Here is a 20,886-nt window from a genome sequence, read left to right on the forward strand (position 1 = left end):
TGGACAGAGGATAGAGGGCACTGGGCAAGGCAGTGTGTGCTGGACAGAGGGAAGAGGGCACTGGACAAGGGGCAGTGTGTGCTGGACAGAGGGTAGAGGGCACTGGGCAAGGGGCAGTGTGTGCTGGACAGAGGGTAGAGGGCACTGGACAAGGGGCAGTGTGTGCTGGGCAGAGGGCACTGGACAAGGGGCAGTGTGTGCTGGACAGAGGATAGAGGGCACTGGGCAAGGGGCAGTGTGTGCTGGACAGAGGATAGAGGGCACTGGACAAGGGGCAGTGTGTGCTGGACAGAGGACAGAGGGCACTGGACAAGGGGCAGTGTGTGCTGGACAGAGGATAGAGGGCACTGGGCAAGGGGCAGTGTGTGCTGGACAGAGGGCACTGGACAAGGGGCAGTGTGTGCTGGACAGAGGGTAGAGGGCACTGGACAAGGGGCAGTGTGTGCTGGACAGAGGATAGACGGCACTGGGCAAGGAGCAATCAGCAGGTGTTAAAGAAGGGCGGCACAGTGGCGCAGTGGTTAGCACCGCAGCCTCACAGCTCCAGGGACCCGGGTTCGATTCCGGGTACTGCCTGTGTGGAGTTTGCAAGTTCTCCCTGTGTCTGTGTGGGTTTTCTCCGGGTGCTCCGGTTTCCTCCCACAAGCCAAAAGACTTGCAGGTTGATAGGTAAATTGGCCATTATAAATTGTCACTAGTGTAGGTGGGTGGTAGGGAAATGTAGGAATAGGTGGGGATGTTTGGTAGGAATGTAGGATTGGTGTAGGATTGGTATAAATGGGTGGTTGATGTTCGGCACAGACTCGGTGGGCCGAAGGGCCTGTTTCAGTGCTGTATCTCTAATCTAAAAGACCTGGTAAAAACCCGAGAGTCCCACCCAGCCTCCACCCTGCCAGTGGAGCAGCTGGCACACACACAGCGGAGAGGGAAGCGAGGGGATCCCCACTTTGTCCATCAGCGTGTCAGCGCACCAGTGAGGTGCGAGAGTTCTGAGGCACAGCCTGGCTTCGGGCAGCCCGTGGGATAGTGACGGGGAACAGAGTTAATGCTGAGACACTCAAAAGGCTCAGTCCCAACATCAAGTGCTGCAGGAAACAGATGGGAGCTGATTAAGGGACACACTTGCCAGGACTGCACTTGTCCACCGCGTGTTACACAGACAGCAGCAGCTCTCCCACAGCACAGGCAGTGAGTTCAAACTGCTCCTTTCCCAGTCCCAACCCACATCCCCTCGCCTTAAACTGCTGGCCCTTCACTGAAACATATCGCAACCAAATAAAAGGCCATTGGGTCCGTCCGCTCCGTGATGCTGTTTCTGTTCCACACGAGCCTCCTCCCACCCCCTACTTCATCTCCCCCCTATCACCATATCCTTCTATTCCTCTCTCCCTCGTGTGTTTATCCAGCTTCCCCCTTAAATACATCGATACTATTCACCTCAACCACTCCCTGTGGGAGCAAGTTCCACATTCTCACCACTCTCTGGGGAAAGGAGTTTCTCCTGAATTCCCCATTGGATTTATTACTGACTGTCTTATATTGACGGCCTCCCTAGTTCTGGTCTCCCCACCACAAGTGGAAACATCTTCTCACTCCCGGGTATCTGTTATTCTATATATAAACCCCCCGAACCCCTCCATTAGATTCCAAACTGGAACTCACTCCCGGGTATCTGTTATTCTATATATAAACCCCCCAAACCCCTCGATTAGATTCCAGTCTGTAACTCACTCCCGGGTATCTGTTATTCTATATATAAACCCCCCAAACCCCTCGATTAGATTCCAGTCTGTAACTCACTCCCGGGTATCTGTTATTCTATATATAAACCCCCCAAACCCCTCGATTAGATTCCAGTCTGTAACTCACTCCCGGGTATCTGTTATTCTATATATAAACCCCCCCGAACCCCTCCATTAGATTCCAGTCTGTAACTCACTCCCTGGTATCTGTTATTCTCTATATAAACACCCCGAACCCCTCGATTAGATTCCAGTCTGTAACTCACTCCCGGGTATCTGTTATTCTATATATAAACCCCCCCGAACCCCTCGATTAGATTCCAGTCTGTAACTCACTCCCGGGTATCTGTTATTCTATATATAAACCCCCCCGAACCCCTCGATTAGATTCCAGTCTGTAACTCACTCCCGGGTATCTGTTATTGTATATATAAACCCCCCCGAACCCCTCGATTAGATTCCAGTCTGTAACTCACTCCCGGGTATCTGTTATTCTATATATAAACCCCCCCGAACCCCTCGATTAGATTCCAGTCTGTAACTCACTCCCGGGTATCTGTTATTCTATATATAAACCCCCCCGAACCCCTCGATTAGATTCCAGTCTGTAACTCACTCCCGGGTATCTGTTATTGTATATATAAACCCCCCCGAACCCCTCGATTAGATTCCAGTCTGTAACTCACTCCCGGGTATCTGTTATTCTATATATAAACCCCCCCGAACCCCTCGATTAGATTCCAGTCTGTAACTCACTCCCGGGTATCTGTTATTCTATATATAAACCCCCCGAACCCCTCGATTAGATTCCAGTCTGTAACTCACTCCCGGGTATCTGTTATTCTATATATAAACCCCCCGAACCTCTCGATTAGATTCCAGTCTGTAACTCACTCCCAGGTATCTGTTATTCTATATATAAACCCCCTGAACCCCTCGATTAGATTCCAGTCTGTAACTCACTCCCAGGTATCTGTTATTCTATGTATAAACCCCCTGAACCCCTCGATTAGATTCCAGTCTGTAACTCACTCCCGGGTATCTGTTATTCTATATATAAACCCCCCGAACCCCTCGATTAGATTCCAGTCTGTAACTCACTCCCGGGTATCTGTTATTCTATATATAAACCCCCCGAACCCCTCGATTAGATTCCAGTCTGTAACTCACTCCCGGGTATCTGTTATTCTATATATAAACCCCCCCGAACCCCTCGATTAGATTCCAGTCTGTAACTCACTCCCGGGTATCTGTTATTCTATATATAAACCCCCCCGAACCCCTCGATTAGATTCCAGTCTGTAACTCACTCCCGGGTATCTGTTATTCTATATATAAACCCCCCGAACCCCTCGATTAGATTCCAGTCTGTAACTCACTCCCGGGTATCTGTTATTCTATATATAAACCCCCCGAACCCCTCGATTAGATTCCAGTCTGTAACTCACTCCCGGGTATCTGTTATTCTATATATAAACCCCCCGAACCCCTCGATTAGATTCCAGTCTGTAACTCACTCCCGGGTATCTGTTATTCTATATATAAACCTTCCCGAACCCCTCGATTAGATTCCAGTCTGTAACTCACCCCCGGGTATCTGTTATTCTATATATAAACCCCCCGAACCACTCGATTAGATTCCAGTCTGTAACTCACTCCCGGGTATCTGTTATTCTATATATAAACCCCCCAAACCCCTCGATTAGATTCCAGTCTGTAACTCACTCCCGGGTATCTGTTATTCTATATATAAACCACCCCGAACCCCTCGATTAGATTCCAGTGTGTAACTCACTCCCGGGTATCTGTTATTCTATATATAAACCCCCCCGAACCCCTCGATTAGATTCCAGTCTGTAACTCACTCCCGGGTATCTGTTATTCTATATATAAACCCCCCCGAACCCCTCGATTAGATTCCAGTCTGTAACTCACTCCCGGGTATCTGTTATTCTATATATAAACCCCCCGAACCCCTCGATTAGATTCCAGTCTGTAACTCACTCCCGGGTATCTGTTATTCTATATATAAACCCCCCGAACCCCTCGATTAGATTCCAGTCTGTAACTCACTCCCGGGTATCTGTTATTCTATATATAAACCCCCCGAACCTCTCGATTAGATTCCAGTCTGTAACTCACTCCCAGGTATCTGTTATTCTATATATAAACCCCCCGAACCCCTCGATTAGATTCCAGTCTGTAACTCACTCCCGGGTATCTGTTATTCTATATATAAACCCCCCGAACCCCTCGATTAGATTCCAGTCTGTAACTCACTCCCGGGTATCTGTTATTCTATATATAAACCCCCCGAACCCCTCGATTAGATTCCAGTCTGTAACTCACTCCCAGGTATCTGTTATTCTATGTATAAACCCCCTGAACCCCTCGATTAGATTCCAGTCTGTAACTCACTCCCGGGTATCTGTTATTCTATATATAAACCCCCCGAACCCCTCGATTAGATTCCAGTCTGTAACTCACTCCCGGGTATCTGTTATTCTATATATAAACCCCCCGAACCCCTCGATTAGATTCCAGTCTGTAACTCACTCCCGGGTATCTGTTATTCTATATATAAACCCCCCCGAACCCCTCGATTAGATTCCAGTCTGTAACTCACTCCCGGGTATCTGTTATTCTATATATAAACCCCCCCGAACCCCTCGATTAGATTCCAGTCTGTAACTCACTCCCGGGTATCTGTTATTCTATATATAAATCCCCCCGAACCCCTCGATCAGATTCCAGTCTGTAACTCACTCCCGGGTATCTGTTATTCTATATATAAACCACCCGAACCCCTCGATTAGATTCCAGTCTGTAACTCACTCCCGGGTATCTGTTATTCTATATATAAACCCCCTGAACCCCTCGATTAGATTCCAGTCTGTAACTCACTCCCGGGTATCTGTTATTCTATATATAAACCCCCCGAACCCCTCGATTAGATTCCAGTCTGTAACTCACTCCCGGGTATCTGTTATTCTATATATAAACACCCCGAATCCATCGATGAACTTGTAACCTCGGAAATGAGCTAAAAAGCTGAGATGGAACCTAGTGCCTAAATATATCAATGCCACCAACTGCTGGAAACTAAAATAAAACACAGTGGTTGTGGGAAGGTCCGGTTGGGGGGAGGTGATCACCCGGAATAGAAGCCTGCAGTTTAGGCCTAAAGATAAACAAACGTCTAAAAAAGGGACAGGATGTTGAGGACATGGTGCAGAATTACCGTGTGCTGAATTGGCCATTTAAACTGATCGGCGAAGGGGAAGGTGAAAGGTCACGTCCTGGACAAGAAATAGCAGTAGGCCATTCGGCCCATCGATCCTGCTCCCCCATTCAATCCGATCACGGCTGATCTTCTATTTCCAATCCCACCTTCCCGCCCCATCCCTCGAATCCCCCAGTGCCTGAAACTCCATCGATCTCAGTCTGGAATATACTCAATGTCGGAGCATCCACAGCTCTGTGAGGGGGAGAGAATTCCAAAGATTCACAACCCTCCGAGTGAAGAAATTTCTCCCCATCTCAGTCCGAAATGACCGATCCCTCATCCTGAGACTGTGACCCCCGTGTTCCAGACTCTCCAGCCGGGGAGTGGCGGGGGGGGGGGAACAACCTCTCGGCATCTACCCTGTCAAACCCCTCCCAGAATGTTATCCTGAGACTGTGACCCCCGTGTTCGAGACTCTCCAGCCGGGGAGTGGGGGGGGGGCGGGGGGGGAACAGCCTCTCGGCATCTACCCTGTCAAACCCCTCCCAGAATGTTATCCTGAGACTGTGACCCCCGTGTTCCAGACTCTCCAGCCGGGGAGTGGGGGGGGGGGGCGGGGGGGGAACAGCCTCTCGGCATCTACCCTGTCAAACCCCTCCCAGAATGTTATCCTGAGACTGTGACCCCCGTGTTCGAGACTCTCCAGCCGGGGAGTGGGGGGGTTAGGGGGAAAACAGCCTCTCAGTATCTACCCTGTCAAACCCCTCCCAGAATTTTATCCTGAGACTGTGACCCCCGTGTTCGAGACTCTCCAGCCGGGGAGTGGGGGGGTGTGGGGGGGAAAACAGCCTCTCAGTATCTACCCTGTCAAACCCCTCTCAGAATGTTATCCTGAGACTGTGACCCCCGTGTTCGAGACTCTCCAGCCGGGGAGTGGGGGGGTGTGGGGGGGAAAACAGCCTCTCAGTATCTACCCTGTCAAACCCCTCCCAGAATTTTATCCTGAGACTGTGACCCCCGTGTTCCAGACTCTCCAGCCGGGGAGTGGGGGGGTGTGGGGGGGAAACTGCCTCTCAGTATCTACCCTGTCAAACCCCTCCCAGAATTTTATCCTAAGACTGTGACCCCCGTGTTCCAGACTCTCCAGCCGGGGAGTGGGGGCGGGGAAACTGCCTCTCAGTATCTACCCTGTCAAACCCCTCCCAGAATTTTATCCTAAGACTGTGACCCCCGTGTTCCAGACTCTCCAGCCGGGGAGTGGGGGCGGGGAAACTGCCTCTCAGTATCTACCCTGTCAAACCCCTCCCAGAATTTTATCCTGAGACTGTGACCCCCGTGTTCGAGACTCTCCAGCTGGGGAGTGGGGGGGTGTGGGGGGGGGGAAACTGCCTCTCAGTATCTACCCTGTCAAACCCCTCCCAGAATTTTATCCTAAGACTGTGACCCCCGTGTTCCAGACTCTTCAGCCGGGGAGTGGGGGAGTGGGGGCGGGGAAACTGCCTCTCAGTATCTACCCTGTCAAACCCCTCTCAGAATGTTATACCATTCAATGTGATCACCTCTCATTCATCTGAACTCTAGTCATGGTTGGCCTACTTTTCCTGTTGTGTTTTTAATCCTTCAGGGAATGTAGGATTGTTGTGAATTATGAATTATTTCTCTAAATATTTACCATTGCTTATCCACTGACCTGTCTTTTAATAATAGTTTCCCAACCTACCTTAGTGAACTCCAACGCCAGACTGACCAATGCAAGACTTGAGCCAGGGTCATTTTGATGGGGTGATATAACTGCCCGGGTGCGATGGGCACCCTCTTGGTACAATATGACCCCCTGCCCCTGCAACACCAGAAATGGGTCCATAGCCACAAACCCACCATCCTCACCCCCATCTTTCAATTGTGTTGATTTCCCATCGCTCCACCATTGGCGGCCGTGCCTTCAGCTGCCTGGGGCCCTCAGCTCTGGAATTCCCTCCCTAAACCTCTCCTTCGCGCCTCTCTCTCCTCCTTTAAGACGCCCATTAAAACTCTCACCAAGCTTCTGCTCCCCTGTCCTCGATGAGAGCCCCCAACACCACCCACTCCCCAGTTTGGCACATTGTTCGACTACCCAGCACAGACCTAAATGGGCCGAATGGTCTGTTTCTGCGCTGTACCCTCGAAATCGGTGGTACTGATATAAATAACTCCCACCCCGGCGATCCCACCGGTGTCCCCCATTCGCTCAAACATTCCGGCAAGGACAGGAGCTCCACCCATTAATTAAACACAAAAGTCGAGCTTACCAATGCCACCCGAGGGTCTGCGAGTGGGAGGGAGGGGGGAGGGGGTGCGGAGGTGGGGTGGGTGCGGAGGGGGTGTTCACCCAGTGAGCAGTACTGACCCCTCCCCCTTTCCCCCCCCCACCCCCTCCCCTCTGTCCTGTCCACTGAGGAAATGGGCAGCATTTGCCTGGCCTCAGGGAAACGCAGGGCTCTGGGAAACAGTTCCAAACGGTGTCAACCCCAGGTTGCCCATTCCCGCCCGGAATAATGTGCTTCCCAATCAATCGCTCCCAACGCGTAGAAACACAGGAAGCCCGATCTGTTTTGTCCGGCTTGGTAGGCCTCTGGTCCCGTTCTCGTGGCAACCCAGCGAGTGCGCTGGCTGAACTGCTAAATATCACAAGGGTGAAGGGGTTGAATGCGTGTCTGTCCTTCTCTCTCAGCTGAAAGAAAATAATTTCACACAATCCTGCCTCGCAAAATATAAAGGAAGCAGAAAGTGAAATACAATTTGTTTTTGTAGTTCTCATTCTGTCAGGGGCAAAAAGATTTCATGAGTGAAGATTCAAGCTCGTCTCTCCCTCCCTCTCTCTCTTTCTGTCCTCTGATCAATGCACCAAATACACAACCCCCGGCCTACACACATTCACCCCTCCCACTGGTCTCCGACTCCGACGTTCTGTCGCCAGGGGGTCCTCCGAACTGCAGCACACAGGAACGCACAAGCAGGACGAGGCCGTTCAGCCCCACTCGAGCCTGCCCCACTGTTCAGTCAGATCGTTGGCTGATCTGTGTCTTAACTCCATCTCCGTACATTAGAGGGATAGATAGAGAGAGGGAGGGAAAAAGGGATGGAGAGAAGGATAGAAGGAGGGATGGAGAGAGGGATAGACAGAAGGAGAAAAGGAGAGAGGGACGGAGGGAAGGAGAGCGGGAGGAATAAAGACAGAGAGAGAGAGAGAGAATGAGCAAATGAACAGGGAGTCCTCTCAACAACGACTGGGTGCAAACCTCCATTCCACATTTCTTGTCAAGCTTCCTTCGAGTACAGATCACAGTGAGTGTGTAAATAGTTTATTACAGGCACTCGGCAGCTGTGAGCTTCAATCACACACCTGCGGCCCCTTCAGCAGAGATTTACATTTGGCCCAGTGACTTCAGTTTTCGTTTCATCTGCCTGCTTTCTGAAGGACTGAGTCTCGCAGGGGCAGGGGCAGGGGCAGGGGCAGGGTTCCCACTGAGAGGTGGAGGAGGGTGGGGGGAGGGAGGAGGGAGGGGGGTTGGGGAGGGAAGTGGGGGGGTGCACCCAGCCTTGTGAAATTGGATCCCTGGACGCTGCGCAGCCAGGAAACTCTGCAAGAGCACGACCAACAAAAGCCCCGAACTTGGGAGAATTCAGAGCAGGAAACCAAGGTCAGGTCATCCCCACCATCTCTTCCACCAGCCCTCTGGGACTGACGACGGTAACAAGCTTACCTCAAAATCACATCCTCATTTCAAATACCTCCATCTCCCTCAGCCCTCCCTATCTCTGTAACCTCCTCCAGTCCCGATAATCCTCCCTATCTCTGTAACCTCCTCCAGTCCCGATAATCCTCCCTATCTCTGTAACCTCCTCCAGTCCCTCACCCCTCCCTATCTCTGTAACCTCCTCCAGTCCCTATAATCTTCCCTATCTCTGAAACCTCCTCCAGTCCCTCACCCCTCCCTATCTCTGTAAACTCCTCCGGTCCCGATAATCCTCCCTATCTCTGTAACCTCCCCCAGTCTCTCACCGCTCCCTATCTCTGTAACCTCCTCCAGTCCCTCACCCCTCCCTATCTCTGTAACCTCCCCCAGTCTCTCACCGCTCCCTATCTCTGTAACCTCCTCCAGTCCCTCACCCCTCCCTATCTCTGTAACCTCCTCCAGTCCCTATAATCCTCCCTATCTCTGAAACCTCCTCCAGTCCCTCACCCCTCCCTATCTCTGTAACCTCCTCCAGTCCCTCACCCGTCCCTATCTCTGTAACCTCCTCCAGTCCCTCACCCCTCCCTATCTCTGTAACCTCCCCCAGTCGCTCACCGCTCCCTATCTCTGTAACCTCCTCCAGTCCCTCACCCCTCCCTATCTCTGTAACCTCCTCCAGTCCCTATAATCCTCGCTATCTCTGTAACCTCCTCCAGTCCCTCACCCCTCCCTATCTCTGTAACCTCCTCCAGTCCCTCACCCGTCCCTATCTCTGTAACCTCCTCCAGTCCCTCACCCCTCCCTATCTCTGTAACCTCCCCCAGTCTCTCACCGCTCCCTATCTCTGTAACCTCCTCCAGTCCCTCACCCCTCCCTATCTCTGTAACCTCCTCCAGTCCCTCACCCCTCCCTATCTCTGTAACCTCCTCCAGTCCCTATAATCCTCCCTATCTCTGAAACCTCCTCCAGTCCCTCACCCCTCCCTATCTCTGTAACCTCCCCCAGTCTCTCACTGCTCCCTATCTCTGTAACCTCCTCCAGTCCCTCACCCCTCCCTATTTCTGTAACCTCCTCCAGTCCCTATAATCCTCGCTATCTCTGTAACCTCCTCCAGTCCCTCACCCCTCCCTATCTCTGTAACCTCCTCCAGCCCCTACAACCCTCCCTATCTCTGTAACCTCCTCCAGTCTCTCACCGCTCCCTATCTCTGTAACCTCCTCCAGCCCCTATAATCCTCCCTATCTCTGTAACCTCCTCCAGTCCCTGCAACCCTCCCTATCTCTGTAACCTCCTCCAGTCCCTCACACCTCCCTATCTCTGTAACCTCCTCCAGTCCCTCACCGCTCCCTATCTCTGAAACCTCCTCCAGTCCCTACAATCCTCCCTATCTCTGTAACCTCCTTCAGTCCCTCACCGCTCCCTATCTCTGTAACCTCCTCCAGTCCCTACAATCCTCCCTTTCTCTGTAACCTCCTCCAGTCCCTCACCGCTCCCTATCTCTGAAACCTCCTCCAGTCCCTACAATCCTCCCTATCTCTGTAACCTCCTTCAGTCCCTCACCCCTCCCTATCTCTGAAACCTCCTCCAGTCCCTACAATCCTCCCTTTCTCTGTAACCTCCTCCAGTCCCTCACCGCTCCCTATCTCTGTATCCTCCTCCAGTCCCTATAATCCTCCCTATCTCTGAAACCTCCTCCAGTCCCTCACCCCTCCCTATCTCTGTAACCTCCTCCAGCCCCTACAACCCTCCCTATCTCTGTAACCTCCTCCAGTCTCTCACCGCTCCCTATCTCTGTAACCTCCTCCAGCCCCTATAATCCTCCCTATCTCTGTAACCTCCTCCAGTCCCTGCAACCCTCCCTATCTCTGTAACCTCCTCCAGTCCCTCACACCTCCCTATCTCTGTAACCTCCTCCAGTCCCTCACCGCTCCCTATCTCTGAAACCTCCTCCAGTCCCTACAATCCTCCCTATCTCTGTAACCTTCTTCAGTCCCTCACCGCTCCCTATCTCTGTAACCTCCTCCAGTCCCTCACCCCTCCCTATCTCTGAAACCTCCTCCAGTCCCTACAATCCTCCCTTTCTCTGTAACCTCCTCCAGTCCCTCACCGCTCCCTATCTCTGTAACCTCCTCCAGTCCCTATAATCCTCCCTATCTCTGAAACCTCCTCCAGTCCCTGCAACCCTCCCTATCTCTGTAACCTCCTCCAGTCCCTCACTGCTCCCTATCTCTGTAACCTCCTCCAGTCCCTATAATCCTCCCTATCTCTGAAACCTCCTCCAGTCCCTGCAACCCTCCCTATCTCTGTAACCTCCTCCAGTCCCTACAACCCTCCCTATCTCTGTAACCTCCTCCAGTCCCTACAACCCTCTCTATCTCTGTAACCTCCTCCAGCCCCCGGCAACCCTTCAAGACCTCCAGGAGTATACTCTGTATCTAACCCCTGTTTTTTTTTTTTCGTTTTTTTTTTTATACAGTGTAGAGGGAGCTTTACTCTGTATCTAACCCCTTTACTGTACCTGTCCTGGGAGTGTTTGATAGGGACAGTGTAGAGGGAGCTTTACTCTGTATCTAACCCCCGTACTGTACCTGTCCTGGGAGTGTTTGATGGGGACAGTGTAGAGGGAGCTTTACTCTGTATCTAACCCCCGTACTGTACCTGTCCTGGGAGTGTTTGATGGGGACAGTGTAGAGGGAGCTTTACTCAGTATCTAACCCCCGTGCTGTACCTGTCCTGGGAGTGTTTGATGGGGACAGTGTAGAGGGAGCTTTACTCTGTATCTAACCCCGTACTGTACCTGTCCTGGGAGTGTTTGATGGGGACAGTGTAGAGGGAGCTTTACTCTGTATCTAACCCCCGTGCTGTACCTGTCCTGGGGAGTGTTTGATGGGGACAGTGTAGAGGGAGCTTTACTCTGTATCTAACCCCCGTACTGTACCTGTCCTGGGAGTGTTTGATGGGGACAGTGTAGAGGGAGCTTTACTCTGTATCTAACCCCCGTGCTGTACCTGTCCTGGGGAGTGTTTGATGGGGACAGTGTAGAGGGAGCTTTACTCTGTATCTAACCCCCGTGCTGTACCTGTCCTGGGGAGTGTTTGATGGGGACAGTGTAGAGGGAGCTTTACTCTGTATCTAACCCCCGTACTGTACCTGTCCTGGGAGTGTTTGATGGGGACAGTGTAGAGGGAGCTTTACTCTGTATCTAACCCCCGTACTGTACCTGTCCTGGGGAGTGTTTGATGGGGGACAGTGTAGAGGGAGCTTTACTCTGTATCTAACCCCCGTACTGTACCTGTCCTGGGGAGTGTTTGATGGGGACAGTGTAGAGGGAGCTTTACTCTATCTAACCCCCGTACTGTACCTGTCCTGGGAGTGTTTGATGATCGATCGATTAGTTACTTACAGTTGATGGACACTGCAGTTGTAGAAGACAAAGTAGGTCACAGCGAACAGTTTATTCGTTTCCTTTGACTTCAAGTGGAGTTTGATGACATGTTTGTCCCCTGCAAGAGAGCATCACCAATAACAACATTAGAACAATAAGGTACTTGGATCTTTCAGCAGTGTTGATTATAATAGACCAAGGGTGAATATGGACTCTTGGGTCAAGGGCGAATATGGACCCTTGGGTCAAGGGTGAATATGGAGCCTCTGGGTCAAGGGTGAATATGGAGCCTCTGGGTCAAGGGTGAATATGGACCATTGGGTCAAGGGTGAATATGGAGCCTCTGGGTCAAGGGTGAATATGGAGCCTCTGGGTCAAGGGTGAATATGGACCCTTGGGTCAAGGGTGAATATGGAGCCTCTGGGTCAAGGGTGAATATGGAGCCTCTGGGTCAAGGGTGAATATGGACCCTTGGGTCAAGGGTGAATATGGAGCCTCTGGGTCAAGGGTGAATATGGAGCCTCTGGGTCAATGGTGAGTATGGAGCCTCTGGGTCAAGGGTGAATATGGACCCTTGGGTCAAGGGTGAATATGGAGCCTCTGGGTCAAGGGTGAATATGGAGCCTCTGGGTCAATGGTGAATATGGAGCCTCTGGGTCAAGGGTGAATATGGAGCCTCTGGGTCAAGGGTGAATATGGACCCTTGGGTCAAGGGTGAATATGGACCCTTGGGTCAAGGGTGAATATGGAGCCTCTGGGTCAAGGGTGAATATGGAGCCTCTGGGTCAAGGGTGAATATGGAGCCTCTGGGTCAAGGGTGAATATGGACCCTTGGGTCAAGGGTGAATATGGAGCCTCTGGGTCAATGGTGAATATGGAGCCTCTGGGTCAAGGGTGAATATGGACCCTTGGGTCAAGGGTGAATATGGAGCCTCTGGGTCAAGGGTGAATATGGAGCCTCTGGGTCAAAGGCAAATGCCAGTCCATTAAAGACCTCCTGTGGCATTGCTCCCAGATATCATGGAGCTAGTTTCCTGCAACACATTGCAATGCCAAGCAGCGCATCACAGCCAATCAAGTTTCTTCAGAACGGCTTCCTATTGTGGCAGCCAGTGTGTGCACAGTAAGATCCCACAAAGATCAATGCACTAAATGACCCAGATCACCTGTCAATTTCATTTTAAAAGGATAGTGTTGGTTGAGGGAAAAATATTCGCCCCAGGAAAAACTCCCCAAACTCATTCTCCCCCACCCCGACTCTTCATCCAATAGCAGCTGTGGTATGGGGTCTCAATCTGAAAGATAGCAGCACTGACAGTGCGGCACTCCCTCAGTACTGACCCTCCGACAGTGCGGCGCTACCTCAGTACTGACCCTCCGACAGTGCGGCGCTCCCTCAGTACTGACCCTCCGACAGTGCGGCGCTCCCTCAGTACTGACCCTCCGACAGTGCGGTGCTCCCTCAGTACTGACCCTCCGATAGTGCGGTGCTCCCTCAGTACTGACCCTCCGACAGTGCGGTGCTCCCTCAGTACTGACTCTCCGATAGTGCGGCGCTCCCTCAGTACTGACCCTCCGACAGTGCGGCACTCCCTCAGTACTGACCCTCCGACAGTGCGGCACTCCCTCAGTACTGACCCTCCGACAGTGCGGCACTCCCTCAGTACTGACCCTCCGACAGTGCAGCACTCCCTCAGTACTGACCCTTTGACAGCGCGGCGTTCCCTCAGTACTGACCCTCCGACAGTGCGGCACTCCCTCAGTACTGGCACCGGGGCAATATTGAGCCTGGATTAAGGAGCTCGAAACCAAACGCCTGAAATGCATCCCGGCTAAAGGTTATACAATGCGAGATCTACATCACACTGATTAACTGGTGCGAAGGAGATTCGAGAAGAACAAGCCACTCCTACCGTATCCATTGGTGATCAAAGGGATCTTTTTCAGCGAGGGGGAAACACAGTGTATTTCATTTCCCTCAATCACAGCCTCACTCTCTGAGATATCCTCAAAAGAACAGGTCACTCCTCCGGAAAGATCCGGAACATACCTGGCACGTAGTCTGAGCTACAAGAAAAATTATTCATGATTATTTTCAGCGCAATAGAGCACTGATATATCCCACACCCCTCACTGTAACACTGATATATCCCACACCCCTCACTGTAACACTCTGATAAATCCCACACCCCTCACTGTAACACTCTGATATATCCCACACCCCTCACTGTAACACAGTGAGAGATCCCACACCCCTCACTGTAACACTCTGATATATCCCACACCCCTCACTGTAACACTCTGATATATCCCACACCCCTCACTGTAACACAGTGATATATCCCACACCCCTCACTGTAACACTCTGATATATCCCACACCCCTCACTGTAACACTCTGATATATCCCACACCCCTCACTGTAACACTGATATATCCCACACCCCTCACTGTAACACTCTGATATATCCCACACCCCTCACTGTAACACTCTGATATATCCCACACCCCTCACTGTAACACTGATATATCCCACACCCCTCACTGTAACACTCTGATATATCCCACACCCCTCACTGTAACACTCTGATATATCCCACACCCCTCACTGTAACACTCTGATATATCCCACACCCCTCACTGTAACACTCTGATATATCCCACACCCCTCACTGTAACACTGTGATATATCCCACACCCCTCACTGTAACACTGTGATATATCCCACACTCCTCACTGTAACACTCTGATATATCCCACACCCCTCACTGTAACACTCTGATATACCCCACACCCCTCACTGTAACACTCTGATATATCCCACACCCCTCACTGTAACACTCTGATAAATCCCACACCCCTCACTGTAACACTGATATATCCCACACCCCTCACTGTAACACAGTGATATATCCCACACCCCTCACTGTAACACTCTGATATATCCCACACCCCTCACTGTAACACTGATATATCCCACACCCCTCACTGTAACACTCTGATATACCCCACACCCCTCACTGTAACACTGATATATCCCACACCCCTCACTGTAACACACTGATATATCCCACACCCCTCACTGTAACACACTGATATATCCCACACCCCTCACTGTAACACTCTGATATATCCCACACCCCTCACTGTAACACTCTGATATATCCCACACCCCTCACTGTAACACTCTGATATACCCCACACCCCTCACTGTAACACTGATATATCCCACACCCCTCACTGTAACACACTGATATATCCCACACCCCTCACTGTAACACACTGATATATCCCACACCCCTCACTGTAACACAGTGATATATCCCACACCCCTCACTGTAACACAGTGATATATCCCACACCCCTCACTGTAACACTCTGATATATCCCACACCCCTCACTGTAACACAGTGATATATCCCACATCCCTCACTGTAACACTCTGATATATCCCACACGCCTCACTGTAACACTCTGATATACCCCACACCCCTCACTGTAACACACTGATATACCCCACACCCCTCACTGTAACACTCTGATATATCCCACACCCCTCACTGTAACACTCTGATATATCCCACACCCCTCACTGTAACACTCTGATATATCCCACACCCCTCACTGTAACACTCTGATATATCCCACACCCCTCACTGTAACACTCTGATATATCCCACACCCCTCACTGTAACACTCTGATATATCCCACACCCCTCACTGTAACACTCTGATATATCCCACACCCCTCACTGTAACACACTGATATATCCCACACCCCTCACTGTAACACAGTGATATATCCCACACCCCTCACTGTAACACTCTGATATATCCCACACCCCTCACTGTAACACAGTGATATATCCCACAACCCTCACTGTAACACTCTGATATATCCCACACCCCTCACTGTAACACTCTGATATATCCCACACCCCTCACTGTAACACTCTGATATATCCCACACCCCTCACTGTAACACTCTGATAAATCCCACACCCCTCACTGTAACACACTGATATATCCCACACCCCTCACTGTAACACTCTGATAAATCCCACACCCCTCACTGTAACACTCTGATAAATCCCACACCCCTCACTGTAACACTCTGATATATCCCACACCCCTCACTGTAACACACTGATATATCCCATACCCCTCACTGTAACACTCTGATATATCCCACACCCCTCATTGTAACACTCTGATATATCCCACACCCCTCACTGTAACAGTCTGATATATCCCACACCCCTCACTGTAACACACTGATATATCCCACACCCCTCACTGTAACACACTGATATATCCCATACCCCTCACTGTAAAACTCTGATATACTCCACACCCCTCACTGTAACACTCTGATATATCCCACACCCCTAACTGTAACACTCTGATATACCCCTCACTGTAACACTCTGATATACCCCACACCCCTCACTGTAACACTCTGATATACCCCACACCCCTCACTGTAACACTCTGATATATCCCACACCCCTCACTGTAACACACTGATATATCCCACACCCCTCACTGTAACACACTGATATATCCCACACCCCTCACTGTAACACTCTGATATATCCCACACCCCTCACTGTAACACGCTGATATATCCCACACCCCTCACTGTAACATAGAACATAGAACATTACAGTGCAGTACAGGCCCTTCGGCCCTCGATGTTGCGCCGACCTGTGAAACCATCTGACCTACACTATTCCATTTTCATCCATATGTCTATCCAATGACCACTTAAATGCCCTTAAAGTTGGCGAGTCTACTACTGTTGCAGGCAGGGCGTTCCACGCCCCTACTACTCTCTGAGTAAAGAAACTACCTCTGACATCTGTCCTATATCTATCACCCCTCAACTTAAAGCTATGCCCCCTCGTATTTGCCATCATCATCCGAGGAAAAAGACTCTCACTATCCACCCTATCTAACCCTCTGATTATCTTATATGTCTCTATTAAGTCACCTCTCCTCCTCCTTCTCTCCAATGAAAACAACCTCAAGTCCATCAGCCTTTCCTCGTAAGACCTTCCCTCCATACCAGGCAACATCCTAGTAAATCTCCTCTGCACCCTTTCCATAGCTTCCACATCCTTCCTATAATGCGGTGACCATAACTGCACGCAATACTCCAGGTGCGGTCTCACCAAAGTTTTGTACAGCTGCAGCATGACCTCGTGGCTCCGAAACTCGATCCCCCTACTAATAAAAGCTAACACACCATATGCCTTCTTAACAGCCCTATTAACCTGGGTAGCAACTTTCAGGGATTTATGTACCTGGACACCAAGATCTCTCTGTTCATCTACACTACCAAGAATCTTCCCATTAGCCCAGTACTCTGCATTTCTGTTACTCCTTCCAAAGTGAATCACCTCACACTTTTCCGCATTAAACTCCATTTGCCATCTCTCAGCCCAGCTCTGCAGCCTATCTATGTCCCTCTGTACCCTACAACATCCTTCGGCACTATCCACAACTCCACCGACCTTAGTGTCATCCGCAAATTTACTAACCCACCCTTCTACACCCTCTTCCAGGTCATTTATAAAAATGACAAACAGCAGTGGCCCCAAAACAGATCCTTGCGGTACACCACTAGTAACTAAACTCCAGGATGAACATTTACCATCAACCACCACCCTCTGTCTTCTTTCAGCTAGCCAATTTCTGATCCAAAGCTCTAAATCACCTTCAACCCCATACTTCCGTATTTTCTGCAATAGCCTACCATGGGGAACCTTATCAAACGCCTTACTGAAATCCATATACACCACATCCACTGCTTTACCCTCATCCACCTGTTTGGTCACCTTCTCGAAAAACTCAATAAGGTTTGTGAGGCACGACCTACCTTTCACAAAACCGTGCTGACTATCTCTAATGTACTTATTCTTTTCAAGATGATTATAAATCCTATCTCTTATAACCTTTTCCAACATTTTACCCACAACCGAAGTAAGGCTCACAGGTCTATAATTACCAGGGCTGTCTCTACTCCCCTTCTTGAACAAGGGGACAACATTTGCTATCCTCCAGTCTTCCGGCACTATTCCTGTCGACAATGACGACATAAAGATCAAGGACAAAGGCTCTGCAATCTCCTCCCTAGCTTCCCAGAGAATCCTAGGATAAATCCCATCTGGCCCAGGGGATTTATCTATTTTCACACTTTCCAAAATTGCTAACACCTCCTCCTTGTGAACCTCAATCCCATCTAGCCTCGTAGCCTGAATCTCAGTATTCTCAACAACATTTTCTTTCGCTACAGTAAATACTGACGCAAAATATTCATTTAACACTTCCCCTATCTCCTCTGATTCCACACACAACTTCCCACTACTATCCTTGATTGGCCCTAATCTAACTCTAGTCATTCTTTTATTCCTGATATACCTATAGAAAGCCTTAGGGTTTTCCCTGATCCTATCCGCCAATGACTTCTCGTGTCCTCTCCTTGCTCTTCTTTGCTCTCCCTTTAGATCCTTCCTGGCTAGCTTGTAACTCTCAAGCACCCTAACTGAGCCTTCACGTCTCATCCTAACATAAGCCTTCTTCTTCCTCTTGACAAGCGCTTCAACTTCTTTAGTAAATCACGGCTCCCTCGCACAACAACTTCCTCCCTGCCTGACAGGTACATACTTATCAAGGACACGCATTAGCTGCTCCTTGAATAAGCTCCACATTTCAATTGTGCCCATCCCCTGCAGTTTCCTTCCCCATCCTACGCATCCTAAATCTTGCCTAATTGCATCATAATTTCCTTTCCCCCAGCTATAATTCTTGCCTTGCGGTATATACCTGTCCCTGCCCATCGCTAAGGTAAACCTAACCGAATTGTGATCACTATCACCAAAGTGCTCACCAACTTCTAAATCTAACACCTGGCCGGGTTCATTACCCAGTACCAAATCCAATGTGGCATCGCCCCTGGTTGGCCTGTCTACATACTGTGTCAGAAAACCCTCCTGCACACACTGGACAAAAACTGACCCATCTAAAGTACTCGAACTATAGTATTTCCAGTCAATATTTGGAAAGTTAAAGTCCCCCATAACCACTACCCTGTTACTCTCGCTCCTGTCGAGAATCATCTTCGCTATCCTTTCCTCGACATCTCTGGCACTATTCGGAGGTCTATAGAAGACTCCCAACAGGGTGACCTCTCCTCTCCTGTTTCTAACCTCGGCCCATACTACCTCAGTAGACGAGTCCTCAAACGTCCTTTCTGCTGCTGTAATACCATCCTTGATTAAAAATGCCACACGCCCCCCTCTTTTACCATATTCTCTGTTCTTACTGAAACATCTAAATCCCGGAACCTGCAACATCCCCTCACTGTAACACTCTGATATGTCCCACACCCCTCAATGGAACACTCTGATATACCCCACACCCCTCACTGTAACACACTGATATATCCCACACCCCTCACTGTAACACACTGATATACCCCACACCCCTCACTGTAACACTCTGATATATCCCACACCCCTCACTGTAACACACTGATATACCCCACACCCCTCACTGTAACACTCTGATATATCCCACACCCCTCACTGTGACACACTGATATACCCCACACCCCTCACTGTAACACTCTGATATATCCCACACCCCTCACTGGAACACTCTGATATATCCCACACCCCTCACTGTAACACACTGATATACCCCACACCCCTCACTGTCACACACTGATATACCCCACACCCCTCACTGTAACACTCTGATATATCCCACACCCCTCACTGTAACACTCTGATATATCCCACACCCCTCACTGTAACACTCTGATATATCCCACACCCCTCACTGGAACACTCTGATATACCCCACACCCCTCACTGTAACACACTGATATATCCCACACCCCTCACTGTAACACTCTGATATATCCCACACCCCTCACTGGAACACTCTGATATACCCCACACCCCTCACTGTAACACACTGATATATCCCACACCCCTCACTGTAACACTCTGATATATCCCACACCCCTCACTGTAACACACTGATATATCCCACACCCCTCACTGTAACACACTGATATATCCCACACACCTCACTGCAACACACTGATATATCCCACACCCCTCACTGTAACACACTGATATATCCCACACCCCTCACTGTAACACACTGATATATCCCACACCCCTCACTGTAACACTCTGATATATCACACACCCCTCACTGTAACACTCTGATATTTCACACACCCCTCACTGTAACACACTGATATATCCCACACCCCTCACTGTAACACTGATATATCCCACACCCCTCACTGTAACACTCTGATATTTCACACACCCCTCACTGTAACACTCTGATATTTCACACACCCCTCACTGTAACACTGTGATATATCCCACACCCCTCACTGTAACACTCTGATATATCCCACACCCCTCACTGTAACACACTGATATATCCCACACCCCTCACTGTAACACTGATATATCCCACACCCCTCACTGTAACACTGATATATCCCACACCCCTCACTGTAACACTGATATATCCCACACCCCTCACTGTAACACTCTGATATTTCACACACCCCTCACTGTAACACTCTGATATTTCACACACCCCTCACTGTAACACTGATATATCCCACACCCCTCACTGTAACACTCTGATATTTCACACACCCCTCACTGTAACACTCTGATATATCCCACACCCCTCACTGTAACACACTGATATATCCCACACCCCTCACTGTAACACTCTGATATACCCCACACCCCTCACTGTAACACTCTGATATACCCCA

General features: G+C 50.0%; 1 protein-coding gene across 1 annotated transcript in view; it reads right to left on the bottom strand.

The window, feature by feature from the left end:
- The window catches only part of LOC137363719 (plexin-A1-like), a gene marked incomplete at both ends in the record, with an annotated part of 151,262 nt that overhangs the window by 48,042 nt on the left and 82,334 nt on the right, over nucleotides 1-20,886 (bottom strand). The window contains 2 exons of the mRNA XM_068027322.1: nucleotides 12,088-12,187; nucleotides 13,983-14,136. Coding sequence (XP_067883423.1) covers nucleotides 12,088-12,187; nucleotides 13,983-14,136 — 254 coding nt within the window. The remainder of the gene's footprint in view (nucleotides 1-12,087; nucleotides 12,188-13,982; nucleotides 14,137-20,886) is intronic.

This window comes from Heterodontus francisci, unplaced genomic scaffold (assembly GCF_036365525.1).
Source record: "Heterodontus francisci isolate sHetFra1 unplaced genomic scaffold, sHetFra1.hap1 HAP1_SCAFFOLD_1068, whole genome shotgun sequence".
Lineage (NCBI taxonomy): Eukaryota > Metazoa > Chordata > Chondrichthyes > Heterodontiformes > Heterodontidae > Heterodontus > Heterodontus francisci.